The sequence below is a fragment of the Saimiri boliviensis genome, chromosome 13, assembly GCF_048565385.1.
Source record: "Saimiri boliviensis isolate mSaiBol1 chromosome 13, mSaiBol1.pri, whole genome shotgun sequence".
Lineage (NCBI taxonomy): Eukaryota > Metazoa > Chordata > Mammalia > Primates > Cebidae > Saimiri > Saimiri boliviensis.
This window is the reverse complement of record NC_133461.1, coordinates 85,090,174-85,114,121: the sequence shown is the minus strand read 5'-3', so window position 1 is coordinate 85,114,121 and position 23,948 is coordinate 85,090,174. Positions and strand designations below refer to the sequence as shown.

General features: G+C 43.4%; 1 protein-coding gene across 1 annotated transcript in view; it reads right to left on the bottom strand.

The window, feature by feature from the left end:
• Positions 1–13,627: 13,627 nt before the first annotated feature.
• Positions 13,628–23,948, bottom strand: part of PPP2CB (protein phosphatase 2 catalytic subunit beta) — a 31,177-nt gene continuing 20,856 nt past the window's right edge. Inside the window, exons 6-7 of the mRNA XM_039463366.2 lie at positions 22,613–22,731; positions 13,628–14,317 (exon numbers count right to left, since the gene is read on the bottom strand). Coding sequence (XP_039319300.1) covers positions 14,245–14,317; positions 22,613–22,731 — 192 coding nt within the window. The 3' untranslated portion in view covers positions 13,628–14,244. The remainder of the gene's footprint in view (positions 14,318–22,612; positions 22,732–23,948) is intronic.

Sequence of the window (23,948 nt, the reverse complement as noted above, 5' to 3'; positions counted from 1 at the left end):
AGTTTTTGGCCAGGCGTGGTGTATCATGCCTGTAATCCTAGCACTTTGGGAGGCCAAGGCAGACATCACCTGAGGCCCCAGGAGTGGAAGAGTAGTCTGGCCAACATGGTGAAACCTCCTCTCTACTAAAAATACAAAAATTAGCCAGGCGTGGTGGCGAGCACCTGTAGTCCCAGCTACTTGGAAGGCTGAGGCACAAGGATCACTTGAACTTGGAATTATTCCCAGAGAAAGGGAAGTCCTGGTTAGAGGCAGAAAGTTAAGCAACGCTATCACCCACAGTATTGTGGAAAATGGAAGATACAGCTAATGAATGAGTGATCTAGCTAAGTCTGTTTCCAATTAGACTGAAAATGTCATTGGTTCCTTCTTGCTGCTTATAATAAACGAAGAGGAATGAAATAAGCTAAAGGAAGAACTGTGGAAAAGAAATCAGGGCTCACTGGTTTGGAAGATTCACAGCTTCTTCAGGTGGCAAATCATTACTCTAACATTTAGAGTAGCTTCAGTGCAAAGATTAAATTCAGAACACTCATGAAAATATGGTGTAAAGATTAAAGTGAGGGTATAACTATAAAATCTTTTGTTAAAATCTGAGAGAAGTCAAAGGTGGGCCAGGCACAGTGGCTCACACCTGTAATCCTGACACTTTGTGAGGCTGAGGTGGGAGGATTGCTTGAGTGCAGGAGTTCAAGACCAGCATGGGCAAGATAAAAACCTATTTCTGCAAAAAATAATTGGCCTGGCACAGTGGCATGTGCCTGTAGTCCCAGCTTCTTGGGAAGCTAAGGTGGGACTGGGGCTCAGCGACTGAGGACGCAGTGAGCCAAGATCATGTCAACAGAACAGGACCTCATCTCTAAAAGAAAAAAGAAAAATCAGAGATCATATCTCAATATGGTTCACAGAAAAGACAATGTTTAAAAAAATAATTACATCAGCAGTAACCTGGTCAACCTGAACTGAAAGAGACAAAGTAAACCCCTCCCCCCACCAAAAAAACACAAAACAGGCCTTCAGACTTGCAAGGTTCTACAGGCGGGAAGCAAGTGAGAAAAATGCTCTGTTGTAAATCCATGCTACCGTTCATGCAAAAGTGTGACTTCTAAGATGAAATCAAGGCCTCCCAGCGTAGTCAAGAGTCTGGAAAGTCATTTCCTGGCACAAGTATCCCTGGGTCCCAGTGCTCACACAGCTGGATTTCACAGCTGCTTATGGACCAGCAGTGTGTGTACCTTTCATTTGCAGCCTTTCTGAACATGAGCATCTGGGAATCATGTAACTGTCCCGCCACTGCATGCTGGGTATTGGGAGGGTGATAACTCATCTCTAGTTCTCAGCCCTGCAGATCAGGAGGAACAGTGTCTTAGAGCTGTACCTAGAACCACACCCTGGGGTTGCCATCTGCCCCTGGACCTAACATAGATAAGATGAACTCTAGGCTGATGCTGTGAGCTGATGGGACTGTTTTGTTCCTTGGGAGCTGGTGAATGTAGTTACATGCAGGAGGACTGTGGATTTATGGGGGCTAGGGAACAGAGTGGGAGCCAGCCTCCAAGAGAGACCCCAACGATTCCTCTCTTTTGGTAGTCACACCTTGTGCTGTCCCTTCCCACAATGTGCCAAGGCTGATCTTAAGACCAACAGAATTAACCAGAAGTCATGGCATGTCTCTTCCTAGGTTTGATGATAAAGGACCGTACTTCTTTTGGTTCTCTATCCCTGTCTTCTCTCCATCTCATCACTTGCTCTGACTGAAACCATGTTAGCGTACTGGGGACGACCATGTGCCAAGGAACTAGAGCCTCATGCCAGTAGATCCACCAGTGAGGTGGGAGTGAATCCTGCAGCCCCAGTTGTATCTTTAGAGACTGCAACCTCATGACAGACCTTGAGCCAGAACCATTCAGCTGAGCTGCTCCTCCAGCCCAGATCCACAGAAACTACAAGAGATAATGAATGCTGTTTTGCAATTGCCCAAAGGCTTTCTCCCGCCCTCTGCACAAATAAATATCAATTCACTGAGGCTATGGCATTGCAGCAAAGAAAGTGTAACTGATGTGAGGCTGACCTGGCAGAAGAGGGAGTTAGTATTCAAAGCGGTCTCCCCCCGCAAGGCTTGGAGGTTTGGGTTTTTCAAGTTTGGTGGGCAGGGGGGCTAGGAAACAGGGAATGCTGATTGGTTGGGGATGGAATCGTAGGGTGTGGAAAATGGTCCTGTAGGCTAGGTCCCCATGTGGGCGGACCTGTTGAGTCACAAATGGCAAGCAGGTGGGGTCAGTCAGTTGCCCTAATGCAAAAGCGCAAAATTACCTCAAAAGACCAAGCTCAGGTGCTACAATAGTGATTTGCTTTACAGGGGCAACTGTGGAGGCTGCAAATCTTGTGACCTCAGAACAATGGCTGGTTATTATTTAATAACTCTGTCTTAGCAGCATTCAGGCCTCTCTCATCATCCTAACCTTGTGGTCTTTCACTGGCTTTATGAAGGCAGTTTAATTTTGGGAAGGGTTAGCATCATCCTTGCTGGAATAAACTAAATTTTTCCCAAGGTTAACTTGCCCTACACCCAGGAATGACCAAGGACAGCTTGGAGGTTATATGCAAGATGGAATCAACTATGTCAGATTTTTCTTACATCGTAATTTTGCAAAGGCAGTTTGTCCTGAAGCTGTTATGTTTTGGGAAAATGTGTTTTGTGGCAATGGATAACTATTATGGGCAATATTTAGGGCATTTCCCCCAACAATATGAAACGGTCCTTAGGAATGACATTTACTTTTCTGGGTAGATGGTTTGGTTTCTCTAACTGTTGATATCTTTCCATCTCTTTTTGTTTTAAGACAGTCTGACTGTCACCTTGGCTGAAGTGCAATGGTGCGGTCACGGCCCACCACAGCCTTGACTTCCTGGGCTCAAATGATTCTCCTGCCTTAGTCTCCTGAGTAGCTGAGACTACAAGCACATGCCAACATGTCCAGCTAAGTTTTTACATTTTCTGTGGAGACAGGGTTTTGCCATCTTGCCCAGGCTGGTATCAAACCACCCGTCTTGACCTCCCAAAGTGCTGGGATTACAAAGTGAGCCACTGCACCTGGCCCACAGACTTTCAGAGGCTTTATTTTCTTGGTTTTTCCTTAGATGTATTTGTATCTCTCTCTCTCTCTCTCTCTCTCTCTCTATATATATATATATATATATATATATATATATATATATATATAATTTCCATAGGTTTGTGGTGTTTGGTTACATGAATAAGTTCTTTAGTGGTGATTTCTGAGATTTTGGTGCACACCGTACCCAGTGTGTAGTCTGTCTCTCACCCCCTCCCACACTTTCCCTGAGACCCCAAAGTCCATTGGGGTCTCATATGACAGGCTCTATTTTCAGTTGTCCCTCCATCTCCATTTTCAAGGATTTTGAGTATAGAAAATAATTATCACCTAAAAAATTGTCTTTTATACAGCAAAAATTTCAGTAATTAATTCATAACATTTGTCGAATAATGGTTCTCCTCTGCCCCTCCTCCCCATCTCCTTACACAAAAATCTTTAGGGCTATTTCTTGCCATGGTAATGCAGAGACTTTTCTTCAACAGAAAGGACAAACATCAGTTGCACGTATAACTAAAGGGCTAAAAATAGAGATGCTTAATTGTTTTCCTGGTTACAAAAGCAGCATTCTTCCTCTGGATTTAGGGAAAGGAACCACTGATGCCGTAAGTCTTTAGGCTCTTGGTTAATTATACTATTTTTTGTCGTGTAGGCCTCTTGCAATGAGATGGGAAAATCAGAATCATGATTAAGGCCTGGCATGATGGCTCACACCTGTAACCCCAACACTTTGGGAGGCTGAGGCAGAAGGATCACTTGAGCCCAGAAGTTTGAGGCCAGTCTGGGCTACTGTATTAGTCCATTTTCACACCGCTATAAAGATACTACCTGAGGCTGGGTAATTTATAAAAAGGTGTAATTGACTCACATTTTAGCATGGCTGCGGAAGCCTTGGGAAACTTACAATCATGGCAGAAGGGGCAGCAAACACATCCTTCTTCATAGGCAGCAGGAGAAAGAAAAGTGAGGAGGGAAAGGGGAAAAGCCCCTTATAAAACCATCAGATCTTGATCTTGTGAGAATTCACTATCACAAGAACAGCATGGGGAAACTGCCCCATAAGCCAATCACCTACCTCCCTTCACACGTGAGGATTACAGGTCTCTCCCTGTACACATGGGGTTTACAATTGAAGTTGAGATTTGGTTGGGGACACAGAGCCAAGCAATATCAGCAATGTAGTAAGACCCCATCTCTACAATTTTTTTTTTTTTTAATTAGCCAGGTGTGGTTGCCGGCACCATTGGTCCCAGCTACTCTGGAGACTGAGGTGGGAGGATCACTAGTGCCCAATAGGCTGAGGTTGCAGTGAGCCATGATCTCAGCTCTGTGCTCCAGCCTGGGCGACAGAGTGAGATCCTGTCTCAGTCGTCGTCGTCATCATCATCATCATCATCATCATCATCATCATCATCATCTTGGGCAGGAGGTGCAGATATAGATGAGTAAATATTAAAGCTAAGGGATTTGCTTAGCGTGGTAGCTCACACCTGTACTCCCAGCACTTTAAGAGGCCAAGGCAGGCAGATCACATGAGGTCAGAAGTTTAAGACCAGCCTGGCCAATATGGTGAAACCTTGTCTCTACTAAAAATACAAAAATTAGCTGGGCACGGTGGCACATGCCTGTAATCCCAGCTACTCCGGAGGCTGAAGCAGAATCGCTTGAACTCAGGAGGTTGCAGTGGGCCACGATCATACCATTGCACTGCAGCCTTCAAGACATGAGTAAGACTCTGACTCAAAAAAAAAAAAAAAAAAAAAAAGAAAAGCTGCTAAGGAACAGATACATAAGGACACTTTACTCTTTTCTGTTTACTTCTGTATAATATTTAATGATTACATGTTAAAAAGTATCGGGGGCGCGGTGGCTCACGCCTGTAATCCCAGCACTTCAGGAGGCTGAGGCAGGCAGATCACCTGGTTGGGAGTTCAAGACCAGCCTGACCAACATGGAGAAATCCTGTCTCTGCTAAAAATACAAAATTAGCCGGCACCTGTAATCCCAATTACTTGGGAAGGCTGAAGCAGGAGAATCACTTGAACTCGGGAGGCAGAGATTGTGGTGAGCTAAGATCATGCCATTGCACTCCAGCCTGGGCAACAAGAGCGAAACTCCGTCTCGCAAAAAAAGGATACTATCAACAGGTTGAATATTAGAAGGAGGCTGACTTGTATATTTGCAAGTGCTCTATGAGAAGCTTCTGACTTTAAAAAGCTTTAGTTTTGGGTTTTTTTGCTAGTGCCTGTCACCTGAGCTGAAGCACAGTGGCACCATCCCAGCTCACTGCCGCATCAACCTCCCCAGGCTCAAGCCATCCTCCCGCCTCACCCTCCCGAGTAGCGGGGACTGTTACCTGATAGACTTGTCCAGGTTCTTGCTGTGTTGAACGAAGAATTGAACAAAACGCACAAAGTGACAAAAGAACGAAGCAAGGGAAGACAAAGCAATATAAGAACCGAGTAGGGAAACAGACTCATTGAAGAGAACTCACAGAGCAAGACTGAGCTCGAGCAAACGGCTCAAGAGCCTCCTTAATTAGAATTTTTATCAAGTCCACGGGACCCGGCAACACCTCTTAGTGCCCTACAGAGGCCTCCAATTGGCTACACCCCATGAAGGATGGGCCTGCAACCAAGCAGAGGCTGAAGTGGAGACCCAGCCGCAATCAATCAGAGGCTGAATCGGCTTGTTACACTGGAGGGCGTGGCCTGTATGCTTCACCCGCCACTCTGCTGCTTATAGGAGGAACTGGCTGCACCTGCTGTTCTTTTGCTTGTGGGAACTGGCTGCACCTGCTGAACCCCCGTTATCCAAATGCTCTATTCTCCTGTTGCAGGACCGCAGGTGTGTGCCATCATGCCCGGCTAATTTTTATTTATTTATTTATTTTTATATTAGTTGATTTCTCTCCTGTAAAAGCCTACAGGAGCCAGGCGTGGTGGCTGATGTCTGTAATCCCAGCACTTTGGGAGGCCAAGGTGGGTGGATCACCTGAGGCCAGAAGTTCGAGACCAGCCCGGTTAACATGGCAAAATCCTGTCTCTACTAAAAAAACAAACAAAAAAAATTAGCTGGGCATGGTGGTGTGTGCCTGTAATCCCAGCTACTTGGGAGGCTGAGACACCAGAATCGCTTGAATTCAGGAGGCAGAGGTGGCAGTAAGCCACATTCGTGCCACTGTACTCCAGCCTGGTGACAGAGTCAGACTCCGTCTCAAAGAAAACAAATGAAACCAAAAAAGCTTACAGGGACATTCTCTCAGTTTATGGCTTTCATCTTCAAGGCCAGAACCGGATGTTAGGATCCCAGCTATCCTGTTCACACTCCAAGAAGCAGAGAAGAGGAGGCCTCTTTAGAGAGCTTTTCTGGGAGCTTCACTCACATCTTATTCCAAGCTTAGTCCTGTGGCCAGCTGTCATCTTTGAGGGGGCATATTGCTGTTCCTTGCAAAATAGAAGGCCTCGTACATTCATCTTAGTTAACTGGCCTGAGTTCAGACTTTGTTTCCAACATAACAAAACCCGATGGAGGAGGCCGAGATTAAGAGCGGAAAGGCCTTGGGACTCAGGCTCCTGACGACGTTACTGGTAACCCCATGGCCCTCAGGAGCAACCCCACACTGGCATGGGCTGTACCGCCCAGGACCCCCCCCCACCACCAATCTGCCTCCCATGCCAAGCTAATTTTTATTTATTTTTTCTTTAGCTTTAGCTTTTTTCATTACAGAATCTCAGGGTACCAATGCCCAGCTAATTTTTTAATATTTTTGTAGAGACAGGGTCTCACTATATTGCCCAGGCAGGAATGCAATGGCCTGATCTCAGCTCACTGGAGTCTCGACCTACTGTCCTTAACCGATCCTCCTGCTTCAGCCTCCTGAGTATCTGGGGACTGACCACAGATGTGTGCTACCATGCCCAGCTAATTATTTTTTTATTTTTGTAGAGACCAGATCTATGTTGCCCAGGCTGGTCTCCAACTCTTGGACTCAAGTGATCCTGCTGCCTCAGCCTCCCAAAGTGCTGAGCTAACAGTCGTGAGCCACACTCGGCCTTAACGTGGTTTTATTTACAGAATTTCCCCTCATTTTATTATTCTTCATTTGTGTTTTTCATTTTGTAAACTCTCTTCCTCACTATAATAGGTTGACATGGGAGTGCTGCTCATTTGAGTTTAATTATGCAGTAGCTATTATCAAAAGAATATATAGGCCGGTCATGGTGGCTCACGCTTGTAATCCCAGCACTTTGGGAGGCCGAGGTGGTGGGGATCACGAGGTCAGGAGTTTGAGACCAGCTTGACCAACATGGTGAAACCCTGTCTATATTAAAAATACAAAAATTAGTCGGGCATGGTGGCAGGTGCCTGTAATCCCAGCTACTCAGGAGGCTGAGACAGGAGAATCACTGAATACTGAAAGGCAGACGTTGCAGTGAGCCGAGATTGCACCACTGCACTCCAGCCTGGGAAACAAAGCCAGACTCTGTCTCAAAAAAAAAAAAAGAACATATAAAGTCATTCATTCTAGGTTGTTCTGTTGTGACAGTGACACTAACAGGTGTTTAGTTGTGGGGAGAAAAGAAAAGAAAGTGACTTTTTTTCTGAAGGAAACATTTAAATTAAAAAGTGTGAAATTTCCCTTTAAAGGGAGGGAGCAAGCTTTAGTCAGGTAATTGCTCTAGCTGAAAATGAGATCCTAAAAATAACAAGCTCTAAATCGTATGGCTTATTTAGACTTCCATAGGACGCAGAGATCTGCAAAGAATGTTGCTCTCACCCTAGCAACAAGAAACAGCTGGATCTAGCTGGGCACACGGTGCATGCCTGTGGTCTTCGCTACTTGGGAGGCTGAGGTGGGGGATCAGTCGAGCCTAGGAGTTCAAGGCTAGCCTTGGCCATGTACTAAGACCTTGTCTCAAAAGAAAAGAAAAGAACAAACAAACAGCTGGATCATACACAAAATCATAACATTTTTGAGCCCTCAGCAAGCTGAGGCTGCAAAGCAATGATATAAACTGAATTCCAAAGACATAACCCTTTCCAAGGAGAGACAGGACATGGAAACTGTCTTCCGTTTGGCAAAACATGGGAGAAAAGGCAGCTGCTATACAAGCTAAGATTTTGATGTTTTTTTTTTTTTTTTTTTTTTTTTTTGAGACAGAGTCTCACTCTGTCAACCAGGCTGGAGTGCAATGACATAGTTTCAGCTCACTGCAACCTCCACCTCCCGGGTTCAAGTGATTCTCCTGCCTTAGTCACCCAAGTAGCTGGGATTACAGGCGCCCGCCACCATGCCCAGCTAATTTTTGTATTTTTAATAGAGACAGGTTTCACCATGTTGGTCAGGCTGGTCTCGATCTCTCGACCTCGTGATCCACCCGCCTCGGCCTCCCAAAGTGCTGGGATTACAGGCTTGAGCCACCGCGCCCGGCGAGATTGTGATGTTTCTAAAGGTCACTCATGGGCTACTGCATCAGTTTGGAACTAGATGGGCTATTTAATTTATGGGCCTTAGTGCAAAACGAAAATGTGGGAATCCTCACTCCAAAGTAAAGAAGTTTAAGATGGCAACAGCAATGTAATAAAACAAACCTGAAACCCTTCTAAGTGTGGGGCTCTGCACAGGTCCCATGCCATGAAGCCAGTTCTGGCTGGGGGCTTGAGACACAAAGGGAGTGCCCATTCTCTAGAAAGTTCTTTTCCATTCGGCCAGGTGCAGTGGCTGAGACTTGTAATCCCAGTACTTTGGGAGGCCGAGGTGAGCAGATCACGAGGCCAGGAGTTCGAGACCGGCCTAGCCCAAATGGTAAAACCTCATCTCTACTAAAAATACAAAAAATTAGCTGGGTGTGGTGGTGTGTGCCTGTAGTCACAGTTTCTCGGAAGGCTGAGGCAGGAGAATCACTTGAACCCGGGCGTCAGAGGTTGCAGTGCACCAAGATCGAGCCACTGAACTCCAGCCTGGCAATAGAGCAAGACTCGTTTCAAAAAAAAAAGAAATTAAGTTCTTCCTCATCAGCCTTTACTACGTGTTCAGGAGGAGTGAGACAGGGCGGGAGACCAAAGAAAGCCAGCTTCAGGGCAAACAAAGAGGTGACTGGCGGCTGCAGGGGAATAAGCGCAAAGCTCCATTGGCCTCCCCAGACCCTTCTCTCCTACCAAGCCAAGGTCTTAACCTGCTGGGGAAAGTACAGCAAGTACTATGGCCTGTCAGGCACTGGCAGATCTATTGTCTCTGGAGAAGGAACAGAGGCAGACAAAACAAAACAAAACCAAAACAAAAGCCATCTGCTTCTCTCAGGACTCAGGCAAAGATTATTGCTGCCGGGAAAAGGTCAAGGCAAAAATTCCCTACCTGGGAGGGAAGGGTGGATACAGATACCAAACAGGTATCTACTCTTGCTGGGAATGGGGCCGAAAACTCCCACCCTATAACAACCACAGACACAAGGTAGAGTTTGGCTGCCACAGGTAGGAGGAGCAAGAATGCCCAGAAAACTTCACCTTGAAAACCAAAGCACAGGCTGGGCCCGGTGGCTGATGCCTGTAATTCCAGCACTTTGGGAGGGTGAGGTGGTCAGATCACCAGAGGTCAGAAGTGTGTGACCAGCCTGGCCATCATAGTGAAACCCTGTCTCTACTAAACATACAAAATTTAGCTGGGCATGCTGGTGCGTGCCTGTAATCCAGCTACTTGGGAGGCTGAGGCAGGAGAATCGCATGAACCTGGGAAAACGAGGTTGCAGTGAGCCGAGATCTTGCCACTGCATGCCAGCCTGGGTGACAGAGCAAGACTCCATTTCAAAAGAAAAAAAAAAGAAAAAGAAAACCAAAGCACAAAGAGCCAGCCCAAGATTGAGGCTGAACTGGGACAACAGAGAACCTCACCTGCTCCTACCATGAGCCCAGCACTGAGTGATACATAGCCGCAGTCTCCAGCTGGAGAAGGGACGAGAGCATGAAGGACCTCCCTCGGATGCACGGGTGCAAGGATTGCTGAAGGGGGAGCAGGAGCGCCCGAGAAAACCCCAGCACCTCAACCGTACCGTACGCACGTACCATACGCACAAGGTCAGTGGTCAAACTATTAGTGGAACTGGAGGCGGATAGGCTTTGATTCTATGGGTAATGATAGCATTTTATACCTAGTAAAACAATCCTTTTTTTTTTTTTTTTTTTTTTTTTTTTTTTTTTTTTTTTTTGAGACAAAGTTTTGCTTTGTTTCCAGCGCCAGGCTGTAGTGTGCAGTGGTGTGGTATCGGCTCACTGCAACCTCCGCCTCCCAGGTTCAAGCAATTCTCCTGCCTCAGCCTACCCGAGTAGCTGGGACTACAGGTGCACGCCACCACGCCCAATCTCTTGACCTCGTGATCCACCCGCCTCGGCCTCCTAAAGTGCTGGGATTACAGGCGTGAGCCACCGTGACCGGCCCCCACCTTTTTCTTTTTTGAGACGGAGTCTTGCTCTGTGGCCCAGGCTGGAGTGCACTGGTGTGGTCTCGGCTCACTGCAACCTCTCCCTCCCAGGTTCAAGTTATTCTCCTGCCTCAGCCTCCTGAGTAGCTGCAATTACAGGCATGCGCCACCATGCCCAGCTAATTTTCGTATTTTTAATAGAGATGGGGTTTCACCATGTTGGCCAGTCAGGCTGGTCTTGAACTCCTGACTTCGTGATCCACCTGCCTCTGCTTCTCAAAGTGCTGGGATTACAGGCGTGAGCCACCATGCCCAGCCTTGTGCAGCTTTTTCATTAGCATGTATTGAAGTTCCTCCATGTCATATTTATCAGTTCATTCTTTTAATCCTAAGCAGCTTGCCATGGTGTAGATATAACACATTCCTGTCTACCCATTCAACACTTGATGTGTCCATTTGAAACACTTAGGCTATTTTCAATTTTTGGTTATTGTAACTAAAGTTATGAACATTTACAATGCAAGTCTTTGTGCAAATATGTATTTTCTCTTGGACAGATACATGGTAGTTAAATTGCTCGGCCATGGGGCAACTGTGTTTAAAATGCTGCCAACAGTTTTCCAAAGTAGCTGCACCATTAAAAAAAAATCTATCTATCTATCTATAGATATAGATAGATAGATAGATACTGCTCTGTCACTCAGGCTGGAGTGCTGGAGTGCAGTGGCATGATCTTAGCTCACCGCAACCTCTGACTCCTGGGTTCAAGCGATTCTCCTGCCTCAGGTTCCTGAGTAGCTGGAATTACAGGCATGTACCACTACGCCTGGCTGATTTTTGCATTTTTAGTAGAGACGAAGTTTCACCATGGTCAGGCTGGTCTCCAACTCCTGACCTCAGGTGATCTGCCCCCTTCGGCTTCTGAGAGTGCTAAGATTAAGGTGTGAGCCACGGTGCCCGGACTTAATTTATTTTTTACAGTAGTGTATGAGGACTCTAATTTCTCCACATTCTCACCAACATTCATTATTTGCTTGAAAAAAGCTTATCATAGCCTAATAGGTGTGAAATGGTTATCTGTTTACTTTTAGTTTACATTTCCCTAATGTTGATCTTCTCACATACTGATTAGATCTGCAGTCTTTCTTTGGTAAAATGTCTGTTCATATCTTTTGCCCATGTCCTGATTGGGTCTTATTGAGTGGTATGAGTTCTTCTGAAATTTGGGATACAAGTCAATGAGACATAGGTTTTGCAAAATTTTTTTTTTTTTTTTTTTTTTTGAGATGGAGTCTAGCTCTGTCACCAGGCTGGAGTGCAGTGGTGTGATCACTGCAAACTTCACCTCCCAGGTTCAAGCCTCTCCTGCCTCCCAGGTTTGAGCCTCTTCTGCCTCAGCCTCCTGAGTAGCTGGGACTACAGGCGTACACCACCACACCCAGCTAGTTTTTGTATTTTTAATAGAGATGGGGTTTTGCCATGTTGGCCAGGATGGTCACGATCTCTTGACCTTGTGATCCACCCGCCTTGGCTTCCCAAAGTGCTGGGATTACAGCTGTGAGCCACAAATATTTTCTTTTAGTTTGTCCTTTCATTTTTTATTTTATTTATTTATTTATTTCTTAAGAGACAGGGTCACACTGTTGCCCAGGCTGGAATGCAATGGTGCAATCACTGCTCAGTGCAGCCTTGACCTCCAGGGCTCAAACCATCCTTCCACTTCAGCCTCCTAAGTAGCTAAGACTACAGGTGCACCACCATACTTGGCTAATTTTTTAAACAGTTTTTGTTGAGATGAGGTCTATGTTGCCCCAGGCTGGTCTCAAACTCCTGGACTCAAGGGATCCTTCTGCCTCAGCCTTCTGAGTAGCTGAACTACAAGCACCCCCAGTCTTAACCATTAAATTTTGTCATAAAGTCTATTTTAAGATAGCCACTCCAGGTGGGGTGCCGTGGCACGTGCCTATAATCCCAGCATTTTGGGAGGCCAAAGGGGCAGATTGCTTGAGCTCAGCAGTTCAAGCTTGGGCAACATGGTGAAATCCTGTCTCTACAAAAATACAAAAATTAGCTGGGCATGGTGGCACAGGCCTGTAGTCACAACTACCTGGGAGGCTAAGCTTGGAGAATCAACCAGGAGGTCAAGGCTGCAGTGAGTTTTGACTGTGCCACTGCACTCCAGCCTGGGTAACTCAAAGTGAGAACCTGTCTCAAAAAAAAAAAAAAAAAAAAAAATTAATGTACTTTAGTTTTTGAAAGTTTCTTCCCAGTTATATTCTAGTTTTAGTATATAATCACAGCTGTACCTAAAAATGTGACTACATTAATACAAATTACCTAATATAATTTTTAGAATGGCTTTATGGTCTAAAAATTATCAGCTATTTGAATTTCTTCTGAAAATTAGTCCTGTACAAAGAATATTATAATCAAATTTCCTCAACACAACTGTTTATTTCAAGTTGAGAGGTTTATGTTTTATTTAAAAAAATAGTTTAAAATTTAGAAATGGAGTCACACTATATTGCCCAGGCAGGTCTCAAACTCCTGAGCTCAAGCAATCTTCCCAGCTTGGCCTCCCAAAGCAATGGGATCACAGGCATGAGGCACCATGCCCAGCCTATTTTTTTATTTTTTGGATATAGGATCTTGCTATGTTGCCCAGGCTCCTCTCAAACTCCTGGGTTTAAGCTATACTCTCATCTCAGCCTCCTGAGTAGCTGGGACTATAGCCATGTCCCACTGCCCTGCTTCAAGAGATTTTATGTCATTTCAAGATAGGGGGCCAAGTATCCACCTGTAATCTCAATGCTTTGGGAGGGCCACTGGAGGCCAGGAGTTTGAGACCAGTCTGGGCAACATAGCAAGATCCCTTCACTACAAAAACATTTTCAAAAATTAGCTGGGTGTGGTGGTATGTTGACTGTAGTCCCAGCTACTCAGGAGGCTAAGGGAGGAGGATGGCTTGAGCCCAGGAGTTCAAGGTTGAAGTGAGCTATGATTGTGCCACTGTACTACAGCCTAGATGAGAGAGAAAGACCCGGTCTAAAAAAAGAAAAAAGCTTTCATTGAACGCACAACACAATACATGAATGTTTTTGTTTAAAATGAAAAGTTTATTTGCTGAGTACACCAAATAGGATGCAAGCACTGTCATGACAAATATACAGAAATATGCAGATCAACATAAAACAGTAATTGTTTAAATGAAGGGAAATCTCTTTAAATGTTATGACAACATACTCCCAAGAAGAACCTTTTCTTCAGTTAATTATACATTTCAATAAAATAAAGGGTAATGGATTAGTGGAAGTTAGTTTGTGAATTTTTTTAAAAAATAAAACTCCGACTCTATTAATCCATGCCAGTTAAACACTATAACTAAAATTTCCAAATAAGTGCAAAAGGAGATGAAGCAGTTAGTTACCTTTTTTGCTTGAACAGTCCAGAGGAAAATGGTTACTATAAGTACAGCAGGCAAACTGTTAGACTGACCTATCTAGAACATAGTGTACTAAATTTCAGTCTCAAATTGTGCTAAATGCTCATCATTAGTATGGCACATTTGGTCCATGATATGGTTTAATGCCAAGACAGATCCCAATTTGTTACAGAAACACATAGATTACTGTTGCTTTTTGTTTTTAAATACATATATTTAAAAAGCCAGGTATACTTCCACGTACAAAGGCAGGTTTCCCAGGAGAAATTTATAGGAAGTAGTCTGGGGTGCGCCGTGTAACATGAGGCTCGCCACGACGGGGTGCTGGGTCAAACTGAAGGCTGTAAATGGCAAAAAAAAAAAAAAAAAAAAAGCAAATAAAGGATTTGAATTTGTGAAGCAAACAAATGAGTAAAGAATAAGACACTGGAGCAGAAACAGGAGTCCCGCTTTCCCAGCACTACTCTCCATCACCTATGGCTGGAATGACCATTGTAAGTCACTGCAGATGCTCCCATCCCCACTATCTGCTTCATGGGGCTATTGTGAAATTTAAGACAGAATGTCTGGTTTGGTGCCTGGCACAACTTTTAAATATTAAAAAGCTTAAATAAAGATTAAATAAGTTTAAATAATTATAAACAGTAATTAATATTCTTTAATAATAATATCAAATATTATTTAATAGTAGTGAGAATAAACATGCTTCTTATACCAGATTTTAGGGAAAAGCATACAGTCATTCACCAGGAAGTACGAAGTTAGTGTGGGTTTTTCAGATATCCTTTATCAGGTTGAGGAAGTTCCCTCAGATGACTGTTTTCTTGAGTGTTGCTGTTATGAAAGGCTGGTGGGTTTTTCCAATTGCTTTTTCTGCCTCTACTGAGATGATCATGGTTTTTTAAATCTCTTTATATTAAAATCATTTGCTATATTGATTTTCATGTTTTGAACCAACCTGGCATTCCTGGGATAAATGCCACTTGCTCATGGTATGTAATTTTTTAATATATATTGCTGGATGCAGGCTGCTGGTATGTATGTTGAAACATTTTATGTCTGTATTCTTTTTTTTTTCGAGATGGAGTTTCACTCTTGAGCCCAGGCTGGGGTGTAATGGCACAAACTGACAACCTCCGCCTCTCAGGTTCAAGCAACTCTCCTGCCTCAGCCTCCAGAGTAGCTAGGATTACAGGTATGTGCCACCATGCCAGGCTAATTTTTTGCATTTTTAGTCGAGATGGGGTTTCTCCATGTTGGTCAGGCTGGTCTCAAACTTCTGACCTCAGGTGATCCACCCGCCTGAGCCTCCCGAAGTGCTGGGATTACAGGCATCAGCCACTGTGCCTGGCCATTTATTTGTATCTGTAACAAGTACTGGTCTTTTTTTTTTTTTTTTTTTTTTTTTTTGCCTTTGTCTACTTTTGGTATTATGGGTAATAATGCAGGTCTGACAGGATGAACCAAGTAGTCCTCCTCTTCTGTTTTTTGGAAGTTTTTGTGAAGGACTGGCATTAATTCCTTTTTATTTCTGAGACAGGGTCTCACTCTGTTGCTCAAGCCGCAGTCCAGTGGTGTGATCGTAGTTCACTGCAGCCTCCACCTCCCTGGGCTCAGGTGATCCTCCTACCTCAGCTTCTTGAATAACTGGGACTATATACAGGTTGAGCTACCAGACCTGGTTAATTTTTGTCTTCTTTGTAGATACAGGATTTTGCCATGTTACCTAGGCTGGTCTTGAATTCTGGACTCAATCTGCCTGCCCTGGCCTCCCAAAGTGCTAGGATTACTGGTGAGAGCCACCACACCTGGACAATTTCTTTTTTAAACACTTGGTGGACTTCATCAGTGAAGTCAATTGGACCTAGGCTTTTATTTGTGGGGAGTTTTAATTTTTTACTAATTTATTTATTTTCTTTTAAATTAAATAGAGACAAGGTCCTGCTATGTTGTCTAGGCTGGTCTCAAACTCCTGGCCTCAAGCAACCTCTTGGCTTGGCCTCCCAAGGCTGGGATTTACAGGTGTGAACCACCACACTGGCCCCATATGTTCACAATTAAAAGGTCATGCAGATCTCATATTTCTTGAGTCAGTTTCAGTAGTTTCTTTCTAGGAATTTATCCATTTTATCTAAGTCACTTAATTTGTTGGCATATAGTTACTTATTGTATTCCCTTATAATCCTTTTTGTTTCAGTAAGGTCTCTAGTGATTTGGTAATGTCTTTACTTCTTTTTATCTTGGCCAGGCTAGTTAAGGCTTTTCAAAGAATCAACTTAGGGTTTTGTTGATTGCTGTCCAATGATTTTCTACTGTTTCATTCATTTACTTCTACCCTAAACTTTGTTTCATAAGCTTACACCAGGTTTAGTTTACTCTGCTTTTTCTAGGTCTTCAGATATAAAGTTGTTACTAATTTGAAATATTTTTCTTTTTTTTTTAATTTCTGAGACAAGGTCTTGCTGTGTTGCCCAGGCTGTAGTGCAGTAGCGTGATCTGGGCTCACTGCAACCTCTGCCTCCCAGGTTCAAGCAATTTTGCCTCAGCCTCCTGAGTATCTGGAACTACAGGAACATGCCACAACACCAGGCTAATTTCTTGTATTTTTAGTAGAGACGGGTTTCATCATGTTAGCCAGGATGGTCTCGATTTCCTGACCTTGTGATCCGACCACCTCAGCCTCCCAAAGTGCTGGAATTACAGGTGTGAGCTACCGCGCCCAGCCAAATGAGACATGTTATAGTCTAGCATGTAACTATGTTTCATGTTTACTTGAGAGGAATGTATTCTGCTGTTGTTGGGTGTTGTTTTAGAGACATGAGGCATACAGTTTACAGTGTTGCTCAAGACTTCTATTGCCTTGTTCTCCTGCCTAGTTGTTCTATCCAAGAGAAACAGTTTCTCTTGTAGTTTTTCCTTGTGTAGAGGTCATACTTTCTTGTTCCTTACATGTCTTACAATCTGTGGTTGAAAAATTGGACATTATTCATGGAAACTGAATAACTTGCTCTTGAATGTTGACTGGATAAACAATGAAATGAAGGCAGAAATAAAGATGTTCTTCGAAACCAATGAGAACGAAGACACAACATACCAGAATCTCTGGGACACATTTAAAGCAGTCTCTAGAGGAAAATATACAGCAATGAGTGCCCACATGAGAAGAAAGGAGAGATCTAAAATTGACACCCTATCATCAAAATTGAAAGAGCTAGAGGAGCAAGATCAAAAAAACTCAAAACCTAGCAGAAGACAGGAAATAACTAAGATCAGAGCAGAACTGAAGGAAATAGAGACACAAAAAACTCTTCAAAAAATCAGTAAATCCAGGAGCTGGTTTTTTGAAAAGATCAACAAAATAGACAGACCACTAGCCAGATTAATAAAAAAGAAAAGAGAGAATAACCAAATTGATGCAATAAAAAACGATAAAGGGGATATCATCACGGATTCCACAGAAATCCAAACCATCATCAGAGATTATTACAAACAACTCTATGCACATAAACTAGTAAACCTGGAAGAAATGGATAAATTCCTGGACACCTGCATCCTCCCAAGCCTAAACCTGGAAGAAGCCGAAACCCTGAATAGACCAATAACATGGTCTGAAGTCGAGGCAGCAATAAAGAGCCTACCACCCAAAAAAAGCCCAGGTCCAGATGAGTTCACAGCTGAATTCTACCAGACATACAAAGAGGAGCTGATACCATTCCTTCTGAAACTATTCCAGACAATCCAAAAAGAGGGAATCCTTCCCAAATCATTTTACGAGACAAACATCATCCTGATACCAAAACCCGGCAGAGACTCAACAAGAAAAGAAAATTTCAGGCCAATATCCATGATGAACATAGATGCAAAAATCTTCAATAAAATACTGGCAAACCGATTGCAACAGCATATCAAAAAGCTCATCCACCATGATCAAGTAGGATTCATCCCGGGGATGCAAGGCTGGTTCAACATACGCAAGTCCATAAACGTAATTCACCACATAAACAGAACCAAAGACAAAAACCACATGATTATCTCGATTGATGCAGAGAAGGCTTTTGACAAAATTCAACAACCCTTTATGCTAAAAACCCTCAATAAACTAGGTATTGATGGAACGTATCTCAAAACAATAAAAGCTATTTACAACAAACCAACAGCCAATATCATACTGAATGGGCAAAAACTGGAAGCATTCCCTTTGAAATCTGGCACTGGACAAGGATGCCCTCTCTCACCACTCCTATTCAATATAGTACTGGAAGTTTTAGCCAGAGCAATCAGGCAAGAAAAAGAAATAAAGGGTATCCAAATTGGAAAGGAGGAAATCAAATTGTCTCTATTTGCAGATGACATGATTGTATATCTGGAAGACCCCATCATCTCAGCCCAAAATCTCCTGAAACTGATAAACAACTTCAGCAAAGTCTCAGGATACAAAATCAACGTGCAAAAATCACAAGCATTCCTATACACCAGTAATAGACTTCAAGAGAGCCAAATCAAGAACGAACTGCCATTCACAATTGCTACAAAGAGAATAAAGTACCTAGGAATACAACTAACAAGGAACGTAAAGGACCTCTTCAAGGAGAACTACAAGCCACTGCTCAACGAAATAAGAGAGGAGACAAACAGATGGAGAAACATTCCATGTTCATGGTTAGGAAGAATCAACATCGTGAAAATGGCCATACTGCCCAAAGTAATTTACAGATTCAACGCTATTCCCATCAAGCTACCAATGACCTTCTTCACAGAACTGGAAAAAAACACCTTAAACTTCATATGGAACCAAAAGAGAGCCCGCATAGCCAAGTCAATTCTAAGCAAAAAGAACAAAGCAGGAGGCATCACACTACCGGACTTCAAACTATACTACAAGGCTACAGTAATCAAAACAGCATGGTACTGGTACCAAAACAGAGATATAGACCAATGGAACAGAACAGAGGCCTCAGAGGAAATTCAACATACCTACAACCATCTGATCTTCGACAAATCTGACAAAAACAAGCAATGGGGAAAGGATTCCCTGTTTAATAAATGGTGTTGGGAAAACTGGCTAGCCATGTGCAGAAAGCAGAAACAGGACCCCTTCCTGACACCTTACACCAAAATTAACTCCAGATGGATTAAAGACTTAAACATCAGACCTAATACCATAAAAACCTTAGAAGAAAATCTAGGAAAAACCATTCAGGACATAGGTATAGGCAAGGACTTCATGACCAAAATGCCAAAAGCAATGGCAACAAAAGCGAAAATAGACAAATGGGACCTAATCTAACTCCACAGCTTCTGCATGGCAAAAGAAACAGTCAGTAGAGTGAATCGGCAACCAACAGAATGGGAAAAAATTTTTGCAGCCTACCCATCTGACAAGGGGCTGATATCCAGAATTTACAAAGAACTAAAGCAGATCTACAAGAAAAAAACAAACAAGCCCATTCAAAAATGTGCGAAGGATATGAACAGATACTTTACAAAAGAAGACATACAGGAGGCCAACAAACATATGAAAAAATGCTCATCATCACTGGTCATCAGAGAAATGCAAATCAAAACCACATTGAGATACCATCTCACACCAGTTAGAATGGCGATCATTAAAAAATCGGGAAACAACAGATGCTGGAGAGGATGTGGAGAAATAGGAACACTTTTACACTGTTGGTGGGAATGTAAATTAATTCAACCATTGTGGAAGACAGTGTGGCGATTCCTCAAGGACCTAAAAATAGAAATCCCATTTGACCCAGCAATCCCATTACTGGGTATATATCCAAAGGATTATAAATCATTCTACTACAAGGACACGTGCACACGAATGTTCATTGCAGCACTGTTTACAATAGCAAAGACCTGGAACCAACCCAAATGCCCAACGATGATAGACTGGATAGGGAAAATGTGGTACATATACACCATGGAATGTTACGCAGCCATCAAAAACGATGAGTTCACGTCCTTTGTAGGGACACGGATGAACCTGGAAACCATCATTCTTAGCAAACTGACACAAGAGCAGAAAATCAAACACCGTATATTCTCACTCATAGGCAGGTGTTGAACAATGAGAACATATGGACACAGGGAGGGGAGCACTACACACTGGGGTCCGTTGGGGGGAAATGGGGGAGGGGCAGGGGGGTGGGGAGGTGGGAAGAGATAGCATGGGGAGAAATGACAGATACAGGTGAGGGGACGGAAGGCAGCAAACCACACTGCTATGTGTGTACCTATGCAACAATCTTGCATGTTCATCACATGTACCCCAAAACCTAAAATGCAATAAAAAAAAAAAAAGAAAGAAAAATTGGACATTAAAGATAATGTATTGCAGTTAACTCTGGAATTCATGTCATTGGGGACTGATCTTGTCTTTTTGGTGGTTTATTTTGATTTTTGTTTAGTGATTTAGCTGTAAAGTCCACTTCCCCAACAGTGTACAGCCCCTGCGGCCCTGTTCAGATGTTTTTACTTGGAGTTTTTTTTTTTTTTTTTGGACGGAGTTTTGCTCTTGTTGCCCAGTCTGGAGTGCAATGGTGTGATCTCAGCTCACCACAACCTCTGCTTCCCGGGTTCAAGTGATTCTCCTGCCTCAGCCTCCTGAGTAGCTGGGATTACAGGCATGTACCACCACGCCAGGCTAATTTTGTAGTCACAATAGAGATAAATTTCTCCATGTTGGTCCAGCTGGTCTCGAACCCCTGACCTCAGGTGATCTGCCCGCCTTGGTCTCCCAAAGTGCTGGGATTACAGGAATGAGCCACTGTACCTGGCTCTTTTTACCTGTTTCAATCTTTCAGCCTGGCTACTGAGAGGCTATCTTTGGGTACGCATAAGCCACTTACTGATCAAAGGTTGTACTTAAGCCCCCTTGGCCAGTTAGATCTTAAAGCCCATCCTAATGACCATTGGAAATGTTATGTGACGTGCAGATTGCTAATGAAGCTGAAGGAATTTACATTTTGGCTTCCCATTCAGCCAGCTTGGATCTTCCTTCTCCACTCAGTCCAGAGAGGATGTAACCTTGGGCATGCACATACGCTGCCAGACTGTCAGGGATGAGAGTGATTTTATTTTAAAGTGTGGCTTCCTAGGAGGTGCTCCTGGTTCAGAGTAACTGATTATTCAGTCAATGATTAGAGATTGTGTTTAAACCTCATATACCAGTGAGGGCTACAACATTTGTTGATCAGTCTACTTATCCATTTCCTAGGGCTGCCATAACATATTACCAAACTGTACAGCTTATATAACAGGGGTTTATCCTCTCAGACTTCTGGAGGCTACAACTCTGAAACTAAGGTGCTGGCAGGGCCATGCTCTCTCTGAAGGCTCTAGGAAAAATCCTTCCTAGCCTCTCCCTAGCTTCTCGTGGCTCTGGCAATCCCTGGCTGGTGGATGCATCACTCAAATCTCTGGCTTCACACAGTATTCTCCCCTGTGTGTTTCTTTTCCTTTTACTAAAATGCCATTCGGATTGGATTTAGGCCCACTCCAATGCAGTATAATCTCATCTTTAATAATTATATCTGCAAAGATCCTATTTCCAAATAGCATCTCATTTTCTGGTTCTAGGTGGACATGATTTTTTTGGGGGGTGCGGGGGGAACATTATTCAACTCAGTACAATCTATGTCTGGCTTGAGAATATTACAGAATAACCCACATCCTTCTCTGACTGCTCCTGAGTGGGTATGGCTAGGGCTTGTGCACGGCCTTCTTGTTCCCCAGAGATGACTGTGATCCCAGAAGGGCTTTTTGTGGCTTTTTCCCTGGTGCAATTTGTTGAACAACTTGCTCTGCTCTTTTGCATGTTGCTCCTAGTATCATGGGCACTATGACAGCCCTCTTAATTGGTCTCCACCATGACATCCACTGTTTTCCACAAAGCACTCAGATTTGGAATTCTCCATTATCTAATTAATGTAAGTCCTATGAGGCAGAGCTGAGGAACTTCTGTTACCTGCCTTTCCTCCTGAGCAGAACTTCTGTGCCACTGCGTACTCAGGGATACCACCTGGTTTATGAGCAGGTGCTACGGTAACAGCATTGGGAAACCCAACATTCTCATCTGCCGTGCATGCCTGGAGCAGAGCTTCTGGCCCAGGAGCTGGGTCGTGGAGGGGGCTTCAGCCTGCCTGATGGCGTCTACCAAGAATAGAGCTGCTGTAACTCCAGACCAAGAGAGCTGGCATCTGATCTCTGGGAGTAAAACCACAGCTCCAACACTGGGTCAAGAGGGGGATCCCTCCTTAGCTTCCTGACTATATCCACCCAGAGTAGAGCACCTGTACTCATTTCTGTGAGAGGAATCTGGGAGGAGTTGGAGGGAGCAAGTCATAGCTCAAATGCTAAGACTACTATTATTATTACTGAGATTTAGTAGGTTTTCTCGAATTAACTGTTTCTCCATCTGCGATATGCCCTTAGGACAATATCCAAAAGCTTTGAAAAATTATTTTTTAAAAATAATATTCTCCAGCCAACGGCTGTTTTTGCTGGGGAGGGCGTTTGCTACACTTCTTATTCCATCATTTCAGAAGCAGAAATCTTCTACTTCTATTTTTAACATTTAAAAATTTCCATCTGAAATTAAGTATATACAATTAAAATTTACGGTTACTCACAAGGAATATTTTAAAGTGTCATCTAATTCCATGATAGCGGCCTGGTTCCCACAACGATAACAGTAATTGGGTGCACTGAAAATGGTAACCACATTCCGATCATGACACCAGTTGTATCCCTGCAGCATAAAAACAAATTCAACATTTCATTATAGTATTAAGATTTTGACACAGACACGTTTAAAAAAACAAAACTAAAAAACTACAAGTACCCTCCGTGGAAATGTAGTCGGTCTACATTAGTTTATGAGGGCTCCATCTTTAACAGTTTGTGTACCTGTACAGAATACTGTGCAAATTCTTGGGCCCAGGGTTTTGTTAAATGCAGCTCGCTAATTGCCGTTTTGCCTTATCTATGCTTGAGATCTTAGCAAGGATATGTACTAAAGTTTTCCCACAACCATAATAAATTTCTCAATTTTCTCTTGCAAATTACGCCAACTTTTGTTTTATGTATTTTGAAGCTATTACTAGGTAAATACAAATTTGGAATACTTTCTTCCTAGAGAACTGGGCCAGTTTTCATCAATAATCTCTTTTTATTTCTAACAATGCCTTTTATCAGAACCTACCTCATTCATATATATACACACCCTATATAGCCCAGGCTGGAGTGCAGTGGTGTGATCTCGGCTGACTGCAACCTCTGCCTCCTGGCTTCAGGCAATTCTCCTGCCTCAGCTTCCTGAGTAGCTGGGACTATAGGCGCATGCCACCACACTAGGCTTATTTTTCGTATTTAGTAGTAGAGACGGGGTCTCTTGAACTCCTGAGCTCAAGCAATCCACCCACCTCAGTCTCCTAATGTGCTGGGATTACAGGCATGAGCCACCGCACCTGGCCTATTTGCTATTTTTGATATTTTGATTATCTACTTGATACACCAACACACCATTTTCTAACTATTACCTTTAGTTTGTGGTGTCTTTTTTTTTTTTTTTTTTTCTTGAGACAAGGTCTCATTTTGTTGCCCAGGCTGGAGTGCAGTGGTATGATCATAGCTCACTGCAGCCTGATCCTGGCCTCAAGTGACCCTCTCACCTCAGCCTCCCAAGTAGCTGGGACAACAGACATAAGCCACCATGCCCAGCTAAGGTTTTGACTTTTTTTTTAATCGAGATGATGTCTCATTATGTTGCCCAGGCTGGTTCAAAACTCCTGGGCTCAAGAGATCCTCCCACCTCGGCTTCCCAAAGTGCTGGGATTATGGGCGTGAGCCACTTTGTCCAGCCAGTCATTTATGTTTTAGGTGTATCCCAAGTAACAGCTGAATTTTAATTATTTATCCAATGTGAGAGTCTCTTTTAGGTTAAAATTTTAGTCTATTTCTTATGAT